This window comes from Hydractinia symbiolongicarpus, chromosome 15 (genome assembly GCF_029227915.1).
Source record: "Hydractinia symbiolongicarpus strain clone_291-10 chromosome 15, HSymV2.1, whole genome shotgun sequence".
NCBI lineage: Eukaryota > Metazoa > Cnidaria > Hydrozoa > Anthoathecata > Hydractiniidae > Hydractinia > Hydractinia symbiolongicarpus.
In genome coordinates, this window is record NC_079889.1 from 11,351,500 (window position 1) to 11,377,805 (window position 26,306).

At 34.8% G+C, this 26,306-nt stretch overlaps 2 protein-coding genes across 4 annotated transcripts in view; both read right to left on the reverse strand.

Moving 5' to 3' along the window:
* The window catches only part of LOC130629149 (uncharacterized), a 20,978-nt gene extending 11,423 nt beyond the window's left edge, over nucleotides 1-9,555 (reverse strand). Inside the window, exons 1-2 of one of the 2 annotated variants that reach the window (XM_057442263.1) lie at nucleotides 9,419-9,555; nucleotides 1,635-1,715 (exon numbers count right to left, since the gene is read on the reverse strand). The gene's annotated coding sequence lies outside the window, so the exon portion shown is untranslated. Of the gene's footprint in view, nucleotides 1-1,634; nucleotides 1,716-8,757; nucleotides 9,379-9,418 lie in introns of those variants that run through there. The other variant, XM_057442264.1, reaches the window with a different exon arrangement.
* A 5,752-nt stretch (nucleotides 9,556-15,307) lies between these two features.
* On the reverse strand, nucleotides 15,308-24,120 carry LOC130628895 (uncharacterized). 2 transcript variants are annotated; one of them, XM_057441937.1, is made up of 4 exons: nucleotides 23,447-24,120; nucleotides 17,080-18,582; nucleotides 16,490-16,849; nucleotides 15,308-15,953 (listed from the first exon to the last, which is right to left on the reverse strand). In XM_057441937.1, the coding sequence occupies exons 2-4, from the start codon at nucleotides 18,570-18,572 to the stop codon at nucleotides 15,677-15,679; spliced, it is 2,130 nt and encodes a 709-aa protein (XP_057297920.1). In that variant the 5' UTR covers nucleotides 18,573-18,582; nucleotides 23,447-24,120; the 3' UTR covers nucleotides 15,308-15,676. The 2 variants fall into 2 exon arrangements, with proteins under 2 accessions (XP_057297920.1, XP_057297919.1); XM_057441936.1 differs by lacking the exon at nucleotides 23,447-24,120 and adding an exon at nucleotides 20,615-20,819.
* Between the last annotated feature and the right edge of the window lie 2,186 nt (nucleotides 24,121-26,306).

Consider the following 26,306-nt stretch of genomic DNA (forward strand, 5'->3'; position numbering starts at 1 on the left):
TTGTTCCACTGAATCAACAAAGGGTGGTGCAGCATTATATATATAAAAAGATATAAATTATAAAATAAGAGAAGACCTTAAACTGTATAAAGCAAAAGAAATTGAATCAGTATTTGTTGAAATTATCAACACAAAAGGAAAAAACATAATTGTAGGAACCTTGTATTGACATCCCTCAATGCATGCACAATGTTTTATGCACGATTTTCTCAATCCACTGCTAGAAAAAATTTCAACCAAAACAAACTTTTTGCTTTATTAAGTGACTACAATATTAATCTGATAAATTACAACTCGAATAACAGCCCTTAAAATTAGCATCGGCATTTGGCACTGCCGACGTAATTACTGACGTAAAATACGAAGATACCGTAGTTGCGTCGGCAAAAAAATTTTTTTGGTTTTGTTTGAGCTACTCCTACTTATTGCAACTACAAAATAATCACATTCGATTTTCAGTGAGTTAGGCCATTATCACTAACTAAAATCATTTAGGCACTACAGAATTACTGTGGTGACATTCGATTTCTAATAATAATGGAAAAAATTGTTACATCGTATTAAAAAGAAGTCCAGAAGTTCTTTCTCCCACACGACACAGCAGGCAATAAGTCAGCCCTGCCCTCGGTTTTGTGAGGAGAGATGTTCTGTGAAGACTCTAACAATTGAGTCTCCTGTACAGTTTTGCTTCATGCTAAACTGTGCCGGTGACAAGCATTTTCGAAGCATGTCACCAGCGACTTCTGCGATATACAACCTAATGATGCTCTAACTTAATGAGTTCATCTCGAAACATAAAAAGCCAGTTTGCAGTGAACTATTAACCTAACGAAGTTCACCATCCGGAAGGTATGTCAATAAGACTTGTACTCCATGCCCATTTCTCATCGTCATAGGAGATCAATGCATCATATTTATATATGAGAGGTCTAGCACTAATAAAAGGTGAATGACAAAAGTTATTGCCAGCTGAAAAATTTCACTACAAAATAATATTGCCAACACAAATCAGTTGAAATGTATCTCACGTCGGCAGTTTTATTGCTGACGTATTCTGATTTAAGGGCTGAATAATACAGCCTCTGAATTTTTGGATAATCTGACAAGCAACTCAGTATTTCCAGTTATAACCTGTCCTACAAGGCTTACATTTCATTCAAAGACTAATAGATAACATTCTTTTAAATGATCCATTTCAAAATATCATATCTGGAAATATAACAGCTTCAATTTCAGACCACCTTGCTTAGTTTGCTGTTCTTTTATCTGATAACAAAGTTGGATATAAAGAAACATTTTTTCAGAATAAAAGATTTAATAGTGAAAAATTTATAGATGATATCAATAAAATCGATTAGGACAGTCATCTTAACATTAATCCAAATGCAGCTATTATAAATGTTATTTATATAGTACAATCAAGTGTTGATAAGCATGCTCCCATTATAAAGACTAAAATTAAAAGTTTAAAAACAAAGTTAAACCATGGATAACACAAGGCATACTAACCTCCATTAAAAAGAAGAATAAATTACGTAAAAAAATTTTCACTGAAAAAAATGCTACTGCTAAAATTCGACTCAACAACCAATTTTAAACATACAGAAACTATTTTAAAGAATATTTTTTCCTACCTTATAATTGCACCAACTATTTCAAAGCATCTCAGTAATATAATCAATAACTCCTTCAGTACTGGTGTCTTTGCAAAATGCCTAAAACAAGCAATTATTCTATCACATAAAAAATCCTCATCAGAAACTCTCTAGATAAGGGATTGTTTGCTTGTGCAATCTTTGTAGATATGCAAAAAGCATTTGATACTGTTGAGCACAACATCTCATTGAAAAAGCTGGAGCACTATGGTGTAAGAGGAGTAGCAAATAAGTGGTTTCGAAGCTATCTGAATGACATGACTCAGTCTGTCACAATCAAAGGAACTAAATCTTCTAATGCTAAAATTAAACATGGTGTTCCCCGCGACTCTGTAGTTGGTCCACTACTGTTTTAATATACATAAATGATCTGAACAAGGCGATACAAAATTCCACAACATATCACACCAGTATTTTATATATTAATAAATTACTTAATAAGATTAACAAGCTAATAAACCATGACTAAAAAAAACTTTGTGAGTGGCTTAAAGCAAACAAAATATCTTTAAATACATCTAAAACCGAGTTAATGTTTAAATCAAAACGTATAACAATAACTAAACAACTGAATTTTAGGATTTCTGTACAGAGGATAATTCCTGCTCAATGCATAATTTTTATTATTGTTTAATAAGGTTCCTTTGTGCCCAGGATCAGAATTAATAATTTTCTCCCAACCCAGGAGTGTTTGCCGACGCTCGACTCTCCTCCAATGTGCTTTGCCGAAGTATTATGGTTTTCACGGTAGTCGAACTACATTTTGCCACATTTCGCTTATTTTGTTGCTCTTGATTTCTTTGTTTTCTGCTGTAAAAACAGTCGACTATAGTGGCCGCCAAGGTGTGGACTTTTGAACCCTCTTAAAGAAAAGAAGAAAAAAAAGAACTATGATGTCAAGAAAAATCTAGCCAAGTGTGGACCTGTTATTGCCTTGCGGTAGCCGGTCGGTTCGATAGGTTCAGCCGACTTCGGCGAGCACTGGACTGAAAGAAGGCTAAGGAATCGTTTTGTATTGACTTGCAGCAAGTAAACGGAAGTTTTGTATACATGATTACGGAATGAAGTTGAGCAATGCTGCTAAGAAGAAACATTACTGGAAAACATTTATTCTCTGTGTCCCCTGTGATTGCAGAAGAAAAACAGTTTGACAGAAAAGCAGGCTTTAACTTAACAAAAATCATAGCATCAATTTAATGACTACGCTTTCAGGTACATCTGTTTACTTTTAATTCCATTGATCTTAGAGTAAGATACACAATTGCTTTCTATGCTGTGCTGGAAAGTGTGAACATAAAACTGTTTATAGTTTCACTTTCAACAAATTTGAAAAAGCTTTGTGTCAAATTCAAAAGAGCTTTGTGTTATCTCGAGTTTCTTTTTTTATTTAAGTAACAAAACATTTTATAACAACACAATAAATCGAATAGCTGGCCAGCTGGTAAATGTGTAAGGTATAACAATTTGTTGACTTCATAATAACTTTGTATGTTAGCTTTTGTAGATTCAAATCTTCTGGCAGTAGACACCTTCCAAACGATTTTTTAACATGTCACAAGGCCAATAAAGAGAACACTAGTTTTGAGAGGAAGACTTTGACAAGACTTGATGTTTTGGTTTAAATACGCGTAATCACCCTTTTCGAAAAAAATTAACATCCTGAAGGCGTAGGAAATTCTCTAAAACCATCGTTTTTTTTCTTTTGGAGCATTTTTTGACAAAAAATCGACCCTGTTTTCACGTTCCTCTGAGAGGAAGATAGTATTGGTATAACTGACCAACTAACCCTGTCACAAATGGTCAATTGCAACGTCACAGATTTAAACTTCGTACCCAAACTCCCTAAGTACTGGGAAGTCATCTAAATGACGTTTAAGACCATAAACGTTTCAATCGCAAGACTTTCAACCATAAATGATAGGCTGTATTTTTTGTTAGCAATTTCTTTTAAAATGTGAGTGTAGTATGACACGTTTCGTTTTGTTTGCGTTTGTTGTAAGATATAATGTCTTTTGTTTGCTTTATCTTCAGAGCTTTATGCACCAAACCTCTTCGAATGTTTGGCACAATAACACAACGAATTAGCAGGTTGTCATCAAATGTTTTGGTATCGAGCGGAAATTCTTAGAGCCCCCAGGGCTTCTTGTTTTTATTAATTTCAAAGTTCAGACAGAGTTATGCCTTTTCTGAAAATTTGAGGATATAAAACTTACTAAAAAATGGAAATAATGGTACTTTAACATCTTAAATTTATTGTTGTTTTTTCTAGCCGCCATAAGATCTCTTATTCCTGTCTAATAAGCAGGTCATCGCAAAATGTTCCTGTGAAACTGTAGGCAAACAAACAGCCTTAACTTTAAATGAGCACTGAGATGGAGTTCGATAATATTGCCATTATGGTAGGCTCCGTTCACGCTGTATTTTGGCTTTCTTTTTCTTTGTAAAACATGGCATCAAAAATTGGAAAGAAATTTTATCCCAGGAGTTTCTATTGGAAAGACACAAGAAAAAAAAAAAAACATAACTGGGTATTTCTCTTGTTTTAAAAATGGTCATAAAGCATTATCTAAGTCCCGGTTCGACTCCAGTAATAGACAATTCAGTAAGAATTGTAAGTATATAAAAGGAAAGTTGGCAATCCGTCTATTAGCCATGCTTAGATTGTGCTTATTGGACCACAACCTATGCTTAGTTAGTGCTTTAGACAAGCAAATAAAAGGAATGCAAGAGGAACTTCTTATCAAATATATAAAACATAATTTTGAGATATATAAAACATAACGTATATACTAAAACGTTATCGGTTTCTCAGTTCTCTATTCGGACATCATTTGAATATATTTACCAATGAAATCTTTAAAATTATGATAAAGCATCCATTCTTGACATGACAGTTCTTGAAAATGGAGTAGAAATAGTAGTGTCTGTTGAGCAATAAGACTTTAGTAAATCTTTTTTTACTATGCCAAAATAAAAAGTCAAAGCCAAGAAGCTTGACATTTTTTCAGCAGAGATTCCATTTACAGGCCATCTAGCCAGGTCTGAAGAGGGAGGAAGACCATCACCAGCTTTTTTTTAGAAATTCATAAGCATAGTGATTAGTTATATCATAAATAATTTCATTGGTGATAAACAGTTTGAAAAAATAAAGTTCGTCGGCATCCTAACGGGAATATCAACATTTATTCGATGATTTGCAGCAGAATAGGGCAACTCTTGTAACTTCTTGTCACCAGATTTCCATTGCCCCATGTTCCAACCAGGAGGGTTTGGTTCCTTTCTAGCTTTCTTCGAACTAGGTTCTGCCAATTCATCATTATCAGTTGAACTTTCATCAACACATTCTTCCCAACATCAGAAAATCCCAAAAAATCTTCGTCTTCACTATCACTCTGGCCAAATAATCTGTTAATTGGATCATCACTTGCTACTACATCCTCATCGCTATCCTCTTCAAAGTTTAGTTCATTAATAGAGAGGCCAAATGATGCATTACTGTTGCTAAAAGGCGAAGATCCAAAGCCACAGCATAGGCTAAATCCAGTTCCCATCTTTGTTTTAATTTTGAAAAGCAAATCTGCATAACTTACGGTAGCCAAATGTAAAAATCGTCAGATCGGCGCAAATGAGAGACCTGTACAAAATCTTGATATAATCTTGCTATTTTTTATTTTATTGTATTTATCTGTTGTTGTTTATGTTGTTGTTGCTATGATATAATAATACAAATAACTCAAGCTGATTTAACACGCGCAATTTTTCTATGCGAAAACTATGCTTCGCAAATCCGCCTAAGGAGAAATAATCCTGTATCCGACCCTGCTTTGTACCACGCAATACCCTGTTAAGCATATCTTATTCTATTTTCCATTCTCATCTTCTTGTGTATGGATGCCAGGTGTGGGGACAACATAAAAATGTTATACAAAAAATAAGTAAAATACAAAGACTTATTTACTTCAAGCCATGATCACGCTAGTTCGCTATTTAAAGACTCAGGTGTCTGACTACATTAAGTTACAAAACTGCATGTTGGTTTATGATCATATTAATAACACACTTCCTTCTACATTTAAATCCTTTGTACAAACGGCCAATCCGGCACACAACCACAATACAAGACAAGGTAATAAAAAGTTATTAGTCGTACCTACTATTTCCACAACTGTCTATGGTACTAACTCTATCAAAGCTAAAATGTGTGTCTGACTCAAATGATATCATTAGAATCTTAGGTCTCAACCCAGAACTGATAAGTATAAATACTTCTTATAGTGAAATTAAAAAAAAATTCTAGATATTTACTCTAACAAATGTTACATACATGACAACAATAAAACTATTAAATATTGTACTAGTATATGTGTATGTTTTTATGTATATATATATATATGTATGTTTCCTAATTATTATTATTTATCTATTTTTTTTATTTATCTTTTATTCTTTCTTTTATTATTATTATGATCGTAAATGTCATTAGTAATAGTTCTGTATGTTCGACCTTTCTATCTTTCTTCCTTTCTCTATACTTTCTATCTTTCCTTCTAGTTGTATCAAAAGGTGGTTAGAATAATCTTTATTAGCAGCGTTTCTGCTATTCTCTGACCTCCCTATGACCAGTTCGGGATAAGGTACGGATACAGAACTAGTTTCCGTATATGGAAACCCTCTAAAAATAGAAACATATTTCAAATTCAGAAACCTTTTTTTTCTCTTTCTCGTAAAACAGAAATGGTTTCTGAATTTGGAAACTGTGGTAAAAACAGAAATAGTTTCTGAATTTGGAAACTAAGTTAAAAAAGGAAATAGTTTCCTAGTTTAGAAACCGTATAAAAAAAGTTCTGTTTTCAGAATGATTTTCACGTTATCTTGTCCGCGTATAACATATTTTGATGATACTCAAGAATGAATATCTGTACCATCACAAACTCATACATAAAAGGCTATCATATATTCAAATTGCGTCCCCATCCGTCAGTAGAAATGATCATAGAAGAAGTTGCTAACAGCTATGACCCAAATGCTATGGTAGTTGTGATGCCACGTTTAAATAGTATTGATCCTGCTCTTTACAATAAAGTTTGTTGCGAGGCTAGAAAGGGAATGCGGTCGCAAACGGTCTGCCTTAATGCTGGAAAAATCATTGGTAGAGTCCCAGCAAATATTGGAAAAATCTTTCGTGATTTATTAAAAAATGCCGGCATAAAAAAATCACATGCTTGTCAGTAGACGCACCTCAACAAAGCAAAAATCCATTGCAACAGCAATCATTTAAGCGCAACTCAAAGGGATATGATAGACGAAGAGGAGGAGCTGTGATCCTGTGTATGTATCACTTACATTGCAAGGCTACAACATACAAAAAGTGAAACGAGTCGTAAAACAGTCTCTCGAGGCACTCGAATTTTAAGGTACGAAAGAAATAGTTTGTTTGCATAAAGTAATTGATTGTAACGTGGTTTCGCTATTCTGTGTGTTTTTGTTATGCCAAATCATTGAATAGATTTTAAATCTTTCTAATTTTTTAAAAAATCAAACTATGAATCAGTTTCAAAATTAATATTTAGCTTTTTAATATTTAGTGTTTCATAAAACAATGCTATGTCGTTTAATCGTAATAAGAGAAAATGTGGTTTTTTAAGCCATGTTGAAAATGGAAGTGATTTATTTGATCATCGTAAGCAAAAAAAAATAAAAGTATGCACGATAAAAGATTTAATATCTAGTAAAAAGCTTTGCCCACGAAGTCGTTTTATGTGCGTTGCTTGTTCATCAGAAAATATAAAACTGGCTTACACAGAAAATAAAAATTTGAATGAGGTAGTAGTGCATGATGGTGCTGATAATGTAATGCTGTTAAACATGGAGCATTTAGATGTTCTAATTTCTCGAGATATTGCGCTGATGTTCAGCATTTAAAGGAGTATATATACAGCGGACACATGGTTAAAGGAAAGACCAGTGGACGTTGTGGAACATGTTGTGGAAAAAGGTACACTGTAAGAGCTAATAACCACTCTGTCCCAGTTACACAAAACACTTACAGATTTTTTTATAGTCTGTACATGTTTACAAAATGTCAGTCAGGGATAACCGCAAATTAGGCTAGCAGCTTAGTTAGGAGATTTTCCATAGACTAGTTAGGAGATCATCTCCTATTTAGGAAATGTGTTTTCTTCCTTTACGATTATCTCGACAACCACGTCTCGTCGTGCCATCTTTCTTCGGAGTTTTGTTGCTCATTACATTATCTTCATTTGAGCAAAATGTTGAAAATATGCGCGCAGGAAATATGGCCTTTTTCCAAAAGCAACCATGGCTGTAAAACAAAGAAGCCGTAACTAAGCACATGCATTCCTAATCAAAACAAATCAATCTTCTGACAGCGCAAATAATAAAGAAAAATATATTTGGACCATCAAAAGGGGGTTCTATAAAATGTTTTTAGCTAATAAAATCATTGCGACTATGCAACAGAACAGCGATAGACAGCAAAGACCATGTTGATAGCCTAATTAGGAGAGATAAATCAAGTAAATAGGCTAGCGTAGACTAATTAGACATCATAGTCTAATTTGTGGTTATCCCTGACTGAATGTGACCTTTCTGATCTCTTTGTTCTCAACGTAAAAGACATTTCTGCGTACACGTTTGCATAAAAAACACATACACACAAGCTCAACGAATAGTAATGCAAGTAAAATTAAGCAAAAACATGAAAAATTGAAAATACAATCTATTATATTCATTTTATATATAGCTAGCTAACCTTTAGGGTTAGGGTTAGGGTTGCGCTCGTTTTTTCTGTGTTTTGACAAGCAAATACATAGTTGTGAACATTTGGAGGAGTCACAAATCCACGATATGGTAAAAAAGAAAATTGTGACTGTTGTGATGTAGAAAATCTGACTTGATCCTACTACTGTTCCTGTGGTGTTAAAAAAAACATGGTTGTTGTTGTTGTTGATTATATGTGGTTGATAAAAGAATTTGCTGCTGCTGTTGTTGCAGCAAATACTGGTGTTGCTCTGGTGTCAAAAAATTTAACAAGGATTGATCTGCAAATAAAAGAAAGAGATAAAACTAATATCCTATTTACCTTTTCAACCCCGCAGCAGAAAAAACTCTTTTAAAACATAAGTCAACTAGCTAACGAAAAACAAAAATTCCGAATTTAGAAGAAATTATAAACAAAACAAAACTCACCTGAACTTCCAGCGTGGTCTTTCTCGTCCGCCATTTTGATTGGATCTGATTTTCATGGCTGGTGCGGGGTCGGATAATGAAAAAACTTTTCGCTAGGGGTAAAATACCTTTGAGACGGGGGTAAATTTACTAAGACTTCAATAGTCAAAGAACCCTTGAAGTATACACCCTGGTTCCATATATTATATTTTTAGCTTTTGGTCGAAAAACTAAAATGCGGAAACCCAGGATCGGTTGCGGAAAACGGAAACACTGAAATCGGTTTCCGTATTCGGAAACTGTTTCCAATTTTCTCACAAAAAAAGTTTCCGAATACAAAAACTGTCCACAGTAACAAAAACTGTTTCTCAAAACGGAAACTGTTTCCATATCTGTACCTTATCCCGAACTGATGACAGCCACCCATAATATTTCTTTTTAATCTTTTATATTTTAACCCAGTCCAGCCGTTTAACATTTCTGTATGAGAGTGTTTGATCATGAGATATATTTGATTTGATTTGATGTATGTCGTTTTAATATCCAAACAAGAAACTACTCAAAATCTTACTTACGATTAAAAAAAGCTTTTATTTCATTTCCATAAAACTTTCAGTATTTTCGTAAAATCAAAATGGCTACTTTCTCTTCTCAAGTTTATGTGATGATTAAAAAGTCATGTGACTGCCAATCCCTCATAAATTTGTTGGATTATGCACACTCCACCACAGTTTTATTAGAGACCTTAGTAAACAGGACGGCACGGTGGAGAACGTCAATTTTATCTACTCCGCATGCCCAGTATAGAGGATTCCCCTCGATGGTGCGTTCTCTTTGAAGCTCATGAAGTTTGAAGTGGTGGTTACCATGATATTTATTAACTAAATATTTTTTACAATACAACACTAAAGGACGTAGACGTTATACGTGGGAAGATAACAAAACATTGATAGTTGACATTACTGAACGACACAACATAAACTACAATAATGATTTAAAAAAAAATTCCGGCAGTTATTTAGTGCAGCTCCTTTTCTGTGTATGACTTCACAAAATATTTCTAATTCATAGTATCCAGAAGGTAAAGAAAGTTCTCATAAATAAGCTTCAAAATATGATTCCAGATCATGCTAAATTGAGACACAGATCTAGCATATCTTGGTATCATGTCTGAGTAACGACATGGATAGGCAAAACGATCTAAAAAGATGCACAGAGCTCCGATTCCGTTTATTTTGCATTTATTATAAGTTGTTATTTCATCAGGAAAACCAAATATTTCTTTCAATTCATAAATGTCATTTTTGTGGAATCTGAAGTCACTCCAACACTGCTGGTATTTCCAATAAGGATAATCTAAAATTTTTTGATGCATTAAGATCATGCAATAAAATAAACTCTTTATTGTTAATGACTCTGTTTAAATTGGCCAAGAATAAAGCTTCTCTGGCCTTTCGAAAATTTGCCATTTTGTTTGCTTAAATTTAATTTGGCGCTCTCATGTCTACCATTAAAACTTTCTCACACGTAACGATACAATTTCTTTTAAGACGGCGACGACTTAAAATGCTGTCTTCTTTGCGTGCCGTGTCCTGTTGCGTAAGGTCCCTATTTTTATTTGTGCACGCACAAAACTTTTTGTTATGAAAGTCAACATCGGAGTGTTTGGTTTATAATCTTTTAATACCGTTAAATTACACATGACTAAGCATTTTAGTCCACGTAAGATTATACATTATGCAGATCACAGCTTGTGTGCTTGTCACTTCTTCGTGTACCTAAAATTGTTCTCAACTTGCATAAATTAAGTTCCAGTAAAAATTTAGAAATACGGAGTGTTAAGTCGATATATTAAATATTGGTTCTGTAAAATATACACTCTTTATTTGTTTGTATAAAACAGACTTGTTTTTTTTTTTTTTTTTTTTTTTTTGAAAAGATTGTTTTCGTTATGTTGAATCACTGTGTGCTCTTCTTCTCTCCGTTTACGATATTAAATACATAACGCGAAAAACAAATTTATAGTTGTGTTCTTACTTAGCCACAGCTAAACATTAAACAATATTAAGAATGTTGTTGCACTGCGGCTACGAAGTTACTTATAAACATAAAAGCAAACCTCTAGGCATGCAGGCATACAATCAGGTAGGAAGGTAGATTATCTAAATACAAAGAAGCTAATTAAAAAAGTAGATAAAAGAAGATCTTTTGAAATGGCTTTTCCGCAGTTAAGAAATCGACACATATTAACAACTAGTTAGGGTTAGATTTTGCGTGACAGACAGACAGACAGACAGACAGACAGACAGACAGACAGACAGACAGACAGACAGACAGACAGACAGACAGACAGACAGACAGACAGACAGACAGACAGACAGACAGACAGACAGACAGACAGACAGACAGACAGACAGACAGACAGACAGACAGACAGACAGACAGACAGACACACAGACAGACAGACAGACAGACACACAGACAGACAGACAGACAGACACACAGACAGACAGACAGACACACAGACAGACAGACAGACAGACAGACAGACAGACAGACAGACAGACAGACAGACAGACACACAGACACACAGACAGACACACAGACAGACACACAGACAGACACACAGACAGACACACAGACAGACACACAGACAGACACACAGACAGACAGACAGACAGACAGACAGACACACAGACACACAGACAGACAGACACACAGACAGACAGACATATTTTAAATCTTTTTATTGCTTTGTGTGGACGGTACACAATAAAGAAGACGCTTTCCGCTTTGCTTGTCAGATGTACGGCAGAGCTTACCACGTGATGCGCTCTGATCACGTGTAAATATTTTAACCTTTGAAACCCAGCATCAAACATGGAGTTAAACGTCGTGCATACCCAACACTTGTTGTGTTATCCCCTAACCTTATAGATGACACATCGGAATGACTGTAAGATTTCACAGCCTGTTAAACAGAATAAATCATTTTTCAAAGATTTACATCAATTTACAATTAAAGTAATTTTAAAATTTAAAAGATGCGATATGCTTCGCTCAGAAATGAGTTTTATTTAATCAAATAAGGTTGAAAATCTGGACGTTTCTGTTAAAGATTTGTTTTTTTTTTAAAACAGTGACCGAGCAAGAAAGCGATAGAAAAATTATCTGTAGAAGTAAAAATAGATTGTTCGCCAGGAAAAAGTGGAGTCCACATAATACACAAAATACACAAGATTCAACTGTGAAAACTGAATATACCTACACTGTATAAGAAGTTAATCGTGGGCGCGGATTTTGTTGCATGGAAACTGAAGTAGAAGAACTAATAAATAGCAAATTAAACACGAAACAATCCGAAAGAAATTCCTTTACTATATTTGAAATCACAATAAACTTTTTACAGTAAAATTTAAGTCAGTTAATTTTTGCGAAGTTGGCGCACAATATTTAAGTTGCAAAAGTTTTCACAAATGCGAACAAGAACATCTACAAGAACACAAAGATGGCAAATAACTAACAGATGAATGTATTAAGTCACCAACAGTCTACTTTGGTCAGAGAACTTTAAAAATTCAACAGCAAGCACCGCGTCATTAATCAATCCCTTTTGGCAACTCTGCATATCTTTTGTAAATATATTCGACCAGGTTTTGTCGACAACAACAAATAGATAACAGCATCAGAAAGAACTCCACAATAAGCTACGTACACACACGCATGGTACAGGTCATTATTTACAAATGGGAAGTCAAACAATAAATCCATTTGCAAGTACGCTGGTACCATTACGAAAATGATGAATGTCAAAATGAGTAAAGTTGGTAGCAAAAGATGTTTTTTTCTTTCCTGAAGTATGAAACGAGCTCTTGCTTTTACCACTAAAGATGCTATTTTTGTGCAAGTTTGATCTTTTCCGTTTGTTTGGTTTGGATTTCCTGTTACTGAAACTCTGGTTTGGTGTGAATGGATACTTTTATGGCGAAACAATGCCCTGATGATGTAACCATAACTGAAAATAAACACGGTAAGGACGATAGAGCAAGCAATTGGTAATATATACGCAATTAATATTTTATAAACGTTGAAAAACATTTTAGACATATAGCAATACAAAAACAACAGCAATGCAACGCTAAATGCCATCGCCCAAATGATCAAAAGGAAATATTTGGTGCGTCGGGTACTCCAATACAATGAGTAGCGAATGTTAAAATAGAATTTTGCAAATCTGTCCAAAGCAATTGCAGTCATGATGGTGAGGTAAGCAAAGTAACTGAATAAACAAAATGGTGTGAGGACGTTTATGCTTACGTAAGTTAACATAAGTTGAGGATAAAAATAAGTTAAATTCTGCATCAATGCCAGTGAGCACGATAAAATTTCAGATATACTCAAATTTATCAACAACATCTTCTGTGTCTCACTAATATCTACACTATGATTTCGCAACAGAACGATGCCAGTTAAGTGCAATCCACATGCCAGAACGTAAAAACAAACCAAAATTGATGTATGTGCTATCAAAATCATTGTTTACAACATTTCTCATCACCTGCTTCTCTAGAGCTACATTGCGTTCCTTTTCCAAATAAAAATAAAAAAAAAATTGAACATGAATGTAAATATATTTTTTGTAATTACATTAGTTCACAAAGCAGATAGAATTTTTATTTCCAACGATCGACAGATGTTTAAACCATCACTGTTTTTATTAATGAAAGTATTGCAATGAAGATATTCTTTTATAACTTTTTTTTTTTAGTAATTGCCGCCCTCAAAATCAAGAATATCTTGTCGCACCTGTTTTCAACCTTAGGGCGTTAAGGTATTTTTAGGCGGCAAGATTGAGGTGTTAAATATTTGTTCACGGTGCTTCAACCACCGGTGGGTGCTGCTAATACAAATGAAGATCATTGTGAAATAAGCGGTGTTTGTCCTAAGTTTTGTGTTATGGACAGAAATGGTTAAAGGTACAAACATACGATATCTTTAAAAGCCAAAAAAAATAAAAAAAATCATTTTCAACTTGCCTTGTGTACAGGATTTACTTCTGTTTATTTTGTCTTTACAATGTTTACAAAGGATAGCAAACGATCTCCAGTGTCAGTATGACTCCTAATACATCAATATTTAATCTTTGCAAACAAAGTTGTTTACGTCACGCTTCCTTTATTTCATTTTTTTTCTTTATTTCACTTTACTGTTCAAAATAAAAATAAACGACAAGAAAAAAGAGCACACCGAAGGGACCAGTACTTGCTTTCATTTTTTAAGTGGTCACTTACTACTGCTTTTATCAGCATAATTGATCTTTAGGCGTACTTTTCTTGGGAATACACCTTATCGATCAAAAATTGTTTATCACACTCGTCAGGTATAACGTTTTTGTGCCGCCGTAATTACCAGCACATCCTCAACATTTTATTATTTCAAAGAAAATTTTTAAACTAATGAATTTATATTTCGGACGTATATTTATAACAGTATTTTTTACTGACATACTCATCCTGTATATAAATTCGGAAATAAAAAAATTGATGACATCAAAAAATGGAGGACAATGCAGAGTTTGGAGACATTTGAAAATAACCAACAGCCAGATTCTTAAGTACATAAGAATTATATAGCAAAAAATTATTTTCGTACAGCTTGGAAAAAGTAAATGAGAAAACTTAACAATATGTGAAGAATTTACCCTCAAAGTGGTTTCAATTCTCAACAGTGAGCGAAGAGATTTCATTTCACAGGGCGAATGAAACTTTTTATGGTGAAAGTCGCTTTGGTGTAAACAAAATTCGGCCAATATGGTCTAAGTTTGACCAATATGGTCTACGTTTGACCGATTGTTCAAAGATTTTAAAGCTGCCAATTAATTTAGTGAATAATTTTAAGCACTAATAAACTAAGAATCGCCGAACACCTGAAATGTGTCGATTCCTGTAATCAGCGGGCTTTCCGTGCAAACCTGAAGCGTGCAGATTCTCGTAATTCCAAGGCTGCCTGATTATAACGTTCTTTCAAAATGAGAGTGAAATGTTTCACAAAAAAGCTACAGGCTTTGGGTTGAAAGCTGAATTTTGGTTGACTAAAAACAGACAACAAATGATACACAATTCTAGAAAGCGTGGTTAGCTGCAACCCTCCCTAAGTTATGTCAAAAAAGAATCGCAAAATCCCATGTTTGTCCGACAAGTAATTAGGCCATTCCCATGCTAGATTCAAGCAATTTAATCAAGTGAAAGCTTAATTTTCGATTTACCAAAGCGATATATGCATTTAAATGCCGCGTCCCTTCTAAGTAGCACTTCTAAAGCTTACCGACTGCAGACAATTCGCCAATTGATGATTTTTGCTAACTTAAAAAATCTGAAAAAGTACCGTTGTCTCCGTGTTACCGTCGAGGTCGTAGGCTGGTTACATTTTCTTTTTCTTTTCTATTGAGAGGTAACCAGCAAGGCTTACGAAGTTAATCGTTTTTTTCTTTCTTTTGAAAGATAGTTCGACATGGTACAAATTAAAAGTTATAAATAATCTTATCTATAAATAATTCCCTAAAATTGTGAATTCATGTAAACTGTGCATGAAAATGTGTCAATGATGATATTGATATTTACAATTGTTATTAAGAATATCTGTGGAGGAGTGTTATGTGTGTCAGTGTCTCCTCCTTCAGTATCTTTGTTATTTTATTTTTATTTTTTATTTCATTTAGAATTTGACATTATCCTTTTTGTTCAATGGCAAATATTCTAAGCCAAGTAGAGTAAAACGAATGCAGATGATTTTTGTAACTAAAATACAAAATCTTTCTGCACATTGGAGAAGATTTACGTCTTTGCCTGCGTTGGAGGACTATTAGAAGTCACCTGGTCCGTTTCCATTGGTGCAGCGTCGTTCCCAAAATCCTCTTCTGTTTTCAACTCGTTCGACGTGTTTACACGTTTATCAATGTTATCTATTTGAGATTGCAAGAGATTGGAAATTAGGTCGATATTGTTTGTTAAACTTTGCATGCCATATGAATGTGTTGCGAGAGAATAGTTCTGCATCTCCTTCTCACTCTTGTTTTCCTCCAATAATGAAGTTAACTCACTCAACACCGTCCTAAATTTAAAAAGTGGAAATAGTTTTCAAAGGAATTGCTAAAAATGGTCATACTAAAATCTGGGATTCACAGACCCTAGAGAGTGGTACCCGAGACACAGGAGTACTAGATTGTTATTCACTAATCAGGATTTTTCGAAATAGTCAATCAGCAAATTTTTCGCCGTTATGACATGTTGACGAAGGAATACAAAAAAAATGAGCCAGCGAGACTACGGCTATTTTGAAAGTGAAAGTAGCTAAATACCAGTTTTGCTAAATGCAGTTAGGTAGCTGCACCTTTGTAGATCCTTGGCTCCCTATATTTTTACTCGATAATAATGTTTTGCGAAATAAAGGAAAAAGAAGGCCGTTTTAGGAGTTCAAGATAATTTCTAGTTTGAAAAATGAGCAACCCAAACCATACACCCACATCCCCGCATTCCCATACCTCCCTCTCTTAACCAACAATTAAATTTCGGGCCGTGAAATACTGCATTTTCCTAAACGGTCGGAATTTTTGAAGTTTTTTTATTTTATTTTCAATTTTCACATACCTGGCTGATTCAATCTTTTCCTTTTGTTTTTGTAGCCTGACATCTCTCTCCTCCCTGCTCTCCTCCCTGCTTTTAGCTTTAATTTCCGCGACAGCTTTAGATGCAAGCCATTCTTTCGGAAAATATGCGTCACTCAAAGCTTTTATACCATTCGCCAACTCAGTGCACTCCGCTTCACACATTTTCGATATTACGCTGTGTTTCGATTTTCGACTGTGATGTTTCGGCCGAATAGCATGCTTTTCTAGTAACTCACGTGCTGAGGTCTTAGCAAGTCGGACATAGCTAATCATGTCCACCTTATTTAGAAATTCCGGTGGCGCGATACGACGTCTCAATTCGCCTACTGTGATTGGATACCTACATAAAAACAAAAGCTGAATACAGTCTAAATAGTTATATTGCGTAACAAGATCAGATGGAAGCAAACATATTTCAACCAATGGCATTGCTACATTCTCTTAATCACGTGACCAGTTTCACGCTTTTTCTTTTACATACTTTAACTTATAACACTTACAAGAACTTATAACAAAAAGGGTGTATCTAAAAGCCATAACGCATTTCCATTCCAACTTTGAACAACTCACCTCCTTTCGTTGGATCCAGGTAAAGTCAACAAACCGCTGACATAAACAGCCACTTCGTCGTCTGTCTGAGGGTCGTAGTGATATGGCCCGATCGTAAATCCGTCCTGTTGCGGTTGTTGTGTTTTTATTTTTGTCTTCATTTGCTCGCCCTTCTTTTTCAATTTTTCTTCATCGTTAAAATTTTTAGTCGTATTCGGGAAATAATTTCCCACGTCAAATTTCGCATTAAACAAGTTTGATTTCTCCATCATTTGATGAATGTTCATCGCATTCATAGCTTCATCTTCAATCGGTTTTACAAAGATATTCTTGTAATCCTTTACGTTATCGTGTTCGGGAAAAATTATTTTCGTGGAAGCTTTTACTTTAGCCTCTGTCTGATAATTTCCTATCGATACGTCCGAACCTGATATATTTTTTTTGTACCTCAGGTAGGTTCCAAGGTCGTAACTAGCCGCACGCCGCATGTGCTGTGTTGGTAGTTTCGTTTTCCTTTCCTGATCAGATAGTGGGTATTCGGGAACTATTTCCTCAGAAAATATGCGTCTTAAACTTTTGTCTCGATGTACCACATCATAAGGAGCTGTGTTAAGCGAGTAAGCTTTCCTTTGAGAATATTTATATTGCAACATTTGCTGATTATTAGAATAACGTCCTGGAGGAAGTGCAATACGGCTTTTGTTTTGCATATTTGTGCCGTCTGGTATAACTCCACCCTGGGTTTCTTGTAGTCGTCGTAACGGACTTGTTTGTGAACTACTGATTGGGCTGTTATTAAGTGTGCTGTTCGGACTGTCCGAAAAGCTTTCACGTGAGCTGTTCTGCAAACTACCATGCGAATCTTTGTACAAATAAGAAATGTGTGTTCCTTGATCTTCATTGAAACTTAAAGCTTTCGTGAATCCCAGGGGAAAGCTGGAAGCCCTGGGTGCATACTCTTGATATAAATCATGATCGATATCTAGACTTTTACTTTTATGCATCCCAGGGTGCACATCAAGGCTCCTGCTTTTAAGCATGATGTGTGATTTTTCAGGAACTGGACTATATGCACGATACTGCGGAGCTTCATACCTATTTGCATGTGTCACGTGATCTTTTCTCATATGTGAGAATCTTTCTTCAGTTATAACGGAATTTTTAGGAAGTTCAATATTTGCTGAGTCATCAATATTTCGTTGACGGTGAATTGATCTTCTTCGTTGTTCGGATGATTTTTTTCTGACGGAGCTACTGGAGGTGATAACACTGGTTTGTTGAAATTTGGGCGTCGAAACTTCAGGTGAATTCGTCACCGATGAGTCGGCAGGTAAAATCGTCGTTATTCTGTTGTCGTTTACGGCATCGGGATCAGCACTCATAATCATTTGCTCGAAAGACTCTTTTGAAACGATGTGTGGGAATGACTTTTTCTTGTTCAGTTCGTTTTTTCTGTCATTCGTCGACTCAAATTTCAATTTGTCGTACTCTTTAATAATTTCTTCCAAATTCATCTCTTCACCTCTAAAAATATACATAGGTTAAGGACACAAAATAAATAAGAATATTTAAAAACTGATATAGCGCATTGTGAAGTTCTTATCTTTATGTTTACTTTTTAACAAAATAATCATTTGACTAGTTATCAGACACGTCTTTTACACGCTTCTTTGTAAATACACTTTTCGGTGTTAAGAATGTTCTAAGGAAAGACTAATCGTACTCGAGTAGTGAAATCAAACTGAAATCGCTCCCGAATATACAGTAGCCTTTCGCGATAACGAACCCCCGATAGAGCGTACATCTTTATATCACGAGCCAAAGTCTGTTCTTCTTGTATTTAACCTTAATAAACTCTTATCAGTTTGTTTTAAACTAGTCGTTAGCCCGTGGAAAAATCCACGGGTTCGCCCGTCCTTTTTATACCGCATTGCGTGCGTCTCGCTACCTGCGCAGCTAAGCTACCATTTTGCGTGACAGACAGACGGACAGACGTATACGGGTATTATAATATAGACTAGTCGTTGCCCGTGGAAAAATCCACGGGTTCGCCCGTCCTTTATATTTACCTGTCGCAACAAAGTGGACAAAAATATATCGCATTTGGTATTTTTGCGCATTCTAAAAATTTCGTGTTTCCGTTACGGGACGCGGCTCTCGCGGACACACAGACAGACAGACGACGGTTATTATTAAAAAGACTAGTCGTTGCCCGTGGAAAAATCCACGGGTTCGCCCGTCCTTTGAATTTACCCGTGGCAACAAAGTGGATAAGAATATATCGCATTTGATATTCGTGTTTCCGTAACATCATTTTCTAACTTAGCGGGGGTCCGCGCAGAGACAGACAGACGACGGCTATTATTATAGAGATAACAAACTTTCAATGTAGCCAACTCTCGCTTTACGAACTATATTTCTTATCCCATTAAACTCGCCAAATTTATTGAAGTTTTGTGCATCTGTGGCGCCAATATTATGTTTTATAACCAAAACAATGTGATACCAAACCAAATCGAATAGTTCGAATCATAGTAACATTGGAATTCGCGTTCGAATCTGCAGTAGAAGATCAACAAACCAAATTTCTTTTAAAGTGCTCTCTGTCTTATGAGGAGAGCAGTGGTAGTTACAAATACTTAAGGGGGGTTTTCACGAAGCGAATTGAGCGGCGAATTCGACGGCGAATTGTATCTGAGCATGCGCAGTTCGATGCAAAATCAAAACAAACAAAACAGTCTGGAGTTATTGTGATAAAACTGGACAAAAGGAAGCAAAAATAATTGCTCCAAACCACCGTATGACGTAATAGCTACGTAAGACAAGGTGTTAGATTGAGATTCAACATGTTCATCCGTTTAAGAAAATATTTGGATTTCAATTTATAAATAAACAACCTAGCCTCCATTCTTCTGTTCGGATAACCCCTGCCTACAATTTTTATCTTTTGCATGCAGACTATACAGATATAATATTCCCATGCATCCTCCTTTTCTTAACACATGGATATTGTGTTGAAGGCAAGAAGAGAAACGAAACAAGAAATCTATCAACATTTTGGTTTACTTCCTATAAAGACAGAGAACAATAGCAACGACAACAACAACAACAACAACAACAACAACAACAACAACAACAACAACAACAACAACAACAACAACAACAGCAACAACAACAACAGCAACAACAATAACAACAACAATAACAACAACAACAACAACAAAAACGACAACAACAACAAACTATCAGAAGGATTGAGTTATCTCAACACTTGGAGTATTCAAATAGAGATTAGCAGACACGTCAATTTAAATTTAAGGTGACAACATTCCGGAAAAAATTTTTGAAGGAATTTCTTTATGTGTGTGTCAAATATAAAGTTTACCATGCTTAGTTTGGCTATTAAAATTGGATTTCGTTTGTTTGTCCGTCGCTTAATTTTACTTTGACATTTCGTTTACAAATACCAAGTCAAATAACATTAACTCGCTTGTTCAACCTAACAACACATTAGTTTTAAATGTAGTCGAAAGAATGGTAGAAATCTAAGTATTACCGCATAAATCTTTCACAAGTAGCCAGATGAGAGTGAACAATAACTTTTTTCAACACATCGTCCCAACGATCTCGTCTGTTAATCAACTTTTTATACTTGGGGCATTTTAACATAAGCGATTGTCATCTCATATAATGGCTTGATTGAAATGAAACTTACCCCATGACGTCATAGTACACTCTCCGTTTTATTAACAACACAATAACAATGGCCCTTTATTGGTTCATGATATTATAATTATGTCCCTCCATCGGAGGCTGTATAAAACCTTTCTTAATCACATAGGAATTCGTCCAAGGTTTTTGATATCAGATAACAGCCTCGGCTCCACGCTGTTCAGATAACAGTCTCGGATCCATGTTGTTTAGATAACAGATCGAAAACAATACCCTTTCACCACATTGAATTTATGTTGACAGAATTTTAAAATGATATCGTTTAATTTTTCAAAACAGTTGGATTGAATTAAAAGCAAAGAATATTAAAACTTATCTGCATGGTAATAAATTTAATAACACGAAGCTTACTCAGGTATCGAAACATTCTCGTGTTATCGAGCGAGACTACAAGAGCTACATTCCTGAGGCTGTTACTACCGTCTTTCAACCTCGTTCCCAGGTCTTTTTGTAACATTGGAAGCGAGTTCGACTTATTTTTAATTAACCTTTCCATCAAATACTTTCCTCAAATTGTTTTTGCAAAATTACATTAAGTGATTTTTATCAGAAAGAGAAAGTTGAAAATCGTTTGGTTAATCGAGCAAAGTAAACATTTTTAATGGATGTATTTAAATTAAAAATTGTTTGCATGTTTTTCTTGTATTTTTGTATGACGTCATATCCAAGACACGAGACGTCAAGCAGACGGTAAGATCTGCTAAATACTATCTTGTTGGAAAATAATTTCCGCAGCGCACGTCATATATTAACCGCGTGTCTCTGTCGTGTCTGTAAAATATATGCATGTAACGGGCTTCTTACCTGAAGAATAAGCCTGGCCACAACAATGGCGACCTTACGCATTCATAATAATTTTTCAAAAAAAATAACATTGCAAAAAGTCGTACTTCGACGTTTTGATTGGAAGAAGATCGCGTTAAGAACATTCTGATTGGAAGTAGATCGCGTTAAGAACATTCTGTATGGAAGTAGATCGCGTTAAGAACATTCTGATTGGCCGCTTAAAATCTGTTATGGAGGTAATCCAACTCTGCGGGAGGCGATTAAGTTTAATTAATTTAATTTACATCTATAAATAAGTTGTAAATAAGCAAATAAGGTATAGATTGTTGTTAATAATCGTGATGAGTTTGTGAATCGCCATAATAACAGTAACGAAAACAATAACAAACAACAACAAACAAAAAACAATGAAAAATAACAACAAACACCGTCGCAGTGTTTTAGACGATTTAATTGGCTATTTTACACGAAATCTACGACATATGTTCTATTTATCAAGAAATGGTGCATTTTTATTTATTTACCAGTTGTGCAGAGTGCAAAAAGTTTATTGTGCTATGAACAGAGTAACCAGGTGGAGCCAGCTTACAGTAATCTTTTTTTAAGTGTTACCATCACCGCTTAACTGCCATTATTGACATGTTTGTACACATGGACATCCCTGTGGCCAACATCGTTGCTTGGCAACTGGTGTGTTTTCTAACATTGGCGATTAGTGATCACGCTACGCGAGTGCTTTTATTTATGGAGGAACACAAAAATTTTAACCCAGGCTATATATTTTTATATAAAATTGAAAAACTTTTAACGTGAAATGTAATCTGAAATTCTATATTATTTTGCAGAACAAAACATTCTATTTTTAGACGCAATATAATTTTTTTTATTACATTTCTCAGCATTAGCCATTTATATTTAGCCTGAAGCATCATCACACATAATCCGTTTTCTCATACCTTGATAAGACTATTTATTTTTTTCAACACAATAGGCGAGAAGTTATTTCTTTTTTTAATTTTTTGTTTTTTGCTTCTTCAACAAAGATATTCCCCACTTAACGATATGAACACTACAATTCTCGGTGCACGTTGTTTTTACTTTTTAAGAAAATTTGCACGCATTTGTATTTCATTTTTGAATTTATTTTTCCAAAATCGAAAAAATGATACTGTATCCGAGTTTCAACTAAATCAAAGTTTATGCAATCTTATCACTCTTTGTAAATACATTTCGAGATATAAGCGTTGCATGAGACGACTGCTACTAAAAGTGACTTATGACGCGGTGCTTAAGTGGCAGCGGCACATTAACGAGATATTACGGCACATTAACGAGATATTACGGCACATTAACGAGATGTTACGGCACATTAACGAGATATTACGAGATGTATTAGTAAGTTGCTTTCGCACCATCGTTTCCAGTGTCTGTTGATTGCCTAAGCCTTTTATTATCACGGTAAAATTTACCCTGGGAATAGCGTTAAAATGTTTACCGCACCTCGTCTCTAGGGTTTGTTATATTGATAAGTAATCATCAAAAATCTAAAAAATCCGGGGACGAGGTTGATTACTACCAGTAATTATTAGTGTACTTGTTTATTGATGTTTTAAGAAAAAGTGACCTGGTTTGGTAAAGGTTGTTCACTTGTTTTGCATCTGTGTTTTCCAATCTCAATAAAAAATCGCATGTCGGTCATAACATTTACGTGACTTTAACCACCGACTTCGTTCCCAGGGTATCTTTTATCTTTTTCTGACATCTGACGTCTGAACGGCGACATGTTTTCGCAAAGACGAGGTGAGAAAACCTACAATATGCCCGAAAGGTCGCTTTTTACCGCTATAACATATTAAAAATATTTTCTCACCTTAATTCGCTTGCACAGCAAGTTCTCAATTAAATTAACGTCAAATCTTTCAGCACCTTCTGCAGCTAACTACAAGATGGTCGCAGCTCCTAAGTACAAGTTGGTTGCAAGTCAGTCTGCGATAATTGACTTCTTTGGTAAATCGTGCAAATATTATTCTATTAAGAAAATTTTTAGAGAAAACAATTAGTGAAACCCATTCTGCATGTTTTGGGCGCACTATCAAAACTATTGATGAATTCCAAAATTATCTTCCTGAAATAAATTATTAGTCAGTAGAACCTTTTTTAATAAATATTGTCTATAATAAAAATATATGAAATAAAAAAATAAGTAAAAAAGTAACATATTAAGATCAGAATATTCAAAACATCATGACAACATTAAAACATCTGATCAATAAAACTTTCCCTTGAAACACACGAAGTGGAAAAGTCCGCTGAAGACAAGGTTATAGAGACGATGTAAAATATCTTATAAAACATTTAAGAAGTAAACAAAATAAACTTATTACAAATTACTTTTGCAAATTAAATAAAACTCCAACTTTCTTCTCATAAACTCAACATTGTTTTTCTAACATGTTGAACTATTTTTTCTACACAGTGGTCTGTCATCAAGATAGCGTTTCTATGACAACACAAATCAAAAATAATGCTTCTGAAAACATAAGTACATTCCTAAGTGCCCAGATATGATCGGACAAACAAGATAGCAGTTGATCCGCGCTCTGACGTTTTAAGGTTACATACACACCACGCGTTGTTTTAAGGTTATATACACACCACGCGTTTTCAAGGTTACATACACACCACGCGTTGTTTTATATTTAAATACGTTTTGTATAATAAAAAAGAGAAAGCGTTTAAAGAGCAAAGGAGGAGTAAACGAAGGCAGTCAATAATTTTTTCACCTTGCATAAAAATTGATAAATCTTTTTTATGTAAATATTTTCATGCAAAGATAACGCTCTCCTCCGCACAGATTATACACAGAAAATTAATTATAAGAGATGACGTCATAACCTTAGATAAGATAAAAATAAACATGCTTAGATTTTAATCGAGAAAACAGCACAGCACCGAGCGTTAATCTTGCTAAAACACACCTCTAGTCATACATGAACCAATTTCGTCCCCAGGACCTATTGACAGTCATTAAATCAGTTAGTAATAACGTGCCAATTACGCTTACAACTTGTGTCAATAAGCTCAATAATATTGCTCTTGCAGGATGTACTAATGTATTGTATAGCGTATGCTCACATTTTTAAAAGTATTTCTTTAACCTTTCGCCACAAATAACTGCGTGTCAACATTACATTATACAAATAAAAATATTTTTATCATTAGCCCTACTTTGTATGCGCCGTCCAATATTGCACATATCATTGATGATGGAGTAATTGTTCTAGAACACTCGGTGAAATCAGATATTAAATATGTACAAAAAATAACATTAAAGATAATTTTCTAATAATTCTCTACGTATCCCTTTTAAACCGTTTTTTTCTTAACCCACAGCACAAACTTTCCTGCAGCATCCTTGTTTTATGTTATATTACAGTGTTTTTGTTATCCCTTATTATACCCACCACCCCGAAAAACGGTTTCTGAAGCACACACTTGACAACCCTAACCAGCTCAATTTGCAGGGTAAAATCTAAGACGGTGTAAGTGGACAGGCTTGCTTTGTTGTTGACCTAGACAGAAGAATCTTTGTTTTATCAATTTACCGAACAACATTCTTTAGAGATTCTTTGCAATAAAAATAGTTTTTTTTTCAAAACTGTACAATAGAAAAATTTAAGAAAAGCCTGTATAATTCCTTCGTAATCTCACACATTAAAGATGGTATTTTTAGCAAAATATCTCAACTTTTAATAGATTTAATCAGCCTTGTTTGTTGGTCAAGCAATTTAACTTCACGCAGCTACACCAAACAATGCATGAGTGTAATCAACATTGTATATATAAAAGATTAGCAGATATTCTTAAAAACATTAGATCTCCAGCAGACATTTTAAAATAAATTCGAAAGTACACATATCAACCTCGTACTTAGTCCTTCTTGGGTTTTTATCAGAATATAGACCTTCGGAGTTTTCTGGGAAGTTGAAGTGAAGTGAATGAATGAATGAATACTTTGTGCTTTAGCACAAAATGTCTTTTCTATTTATACGGCGGCGATTCGTCTTTAGATATTTTTTTGGCGCAAGTACTGGGAAGGAGGTTGTGTCTTGTTAAAATGACCGCAAACATTAGCCTCTGTAATAGTATCAACTAAATGAGTCAGCTTAAAAAATATAATCTTGTGGTGAGGTTTAAGACACTTTGTGCACGCACATATCATGGATCAGAGAGATGCATAATTGCACACTGCCCACATCATGGAACAGAGGGATGCATGATTCTGTGAAATATCACCAACCTCGATCCCAGGGCCTGTAGTGTTATTTTTTATAAGGGGTTCATCCTTATATCAAAAAACGCTACAGGCCCTGGGATCAAGGTTGCAATATCACAACAAATGGATTCCCGCCAAAACGTTTTTTGGTTATTTTGATTGGTAGATGGAAGCACGTCACTTGGCTAATCAAAATATTTTAAAATAATAACAATCTTCAAAATTACGAACGGAGTCTTTGTGGTGGAAACTAAGCCTTATCTCTTCTTAAAATTAAAAATAAAGCAGCGCTAATTGCCACAATACTTTACGAAGAATGTAAATTTTTCTATAAATGACTATTGAGTCTGGGTACTAACTTTCTTAAAAGGGTTGTAATGTTAAATGGCGGAGCATAGTCGAATAAGTTGCAGGTAACCTCGTTCCCAGCATCTGTTGTTTCTTTTTATATTGG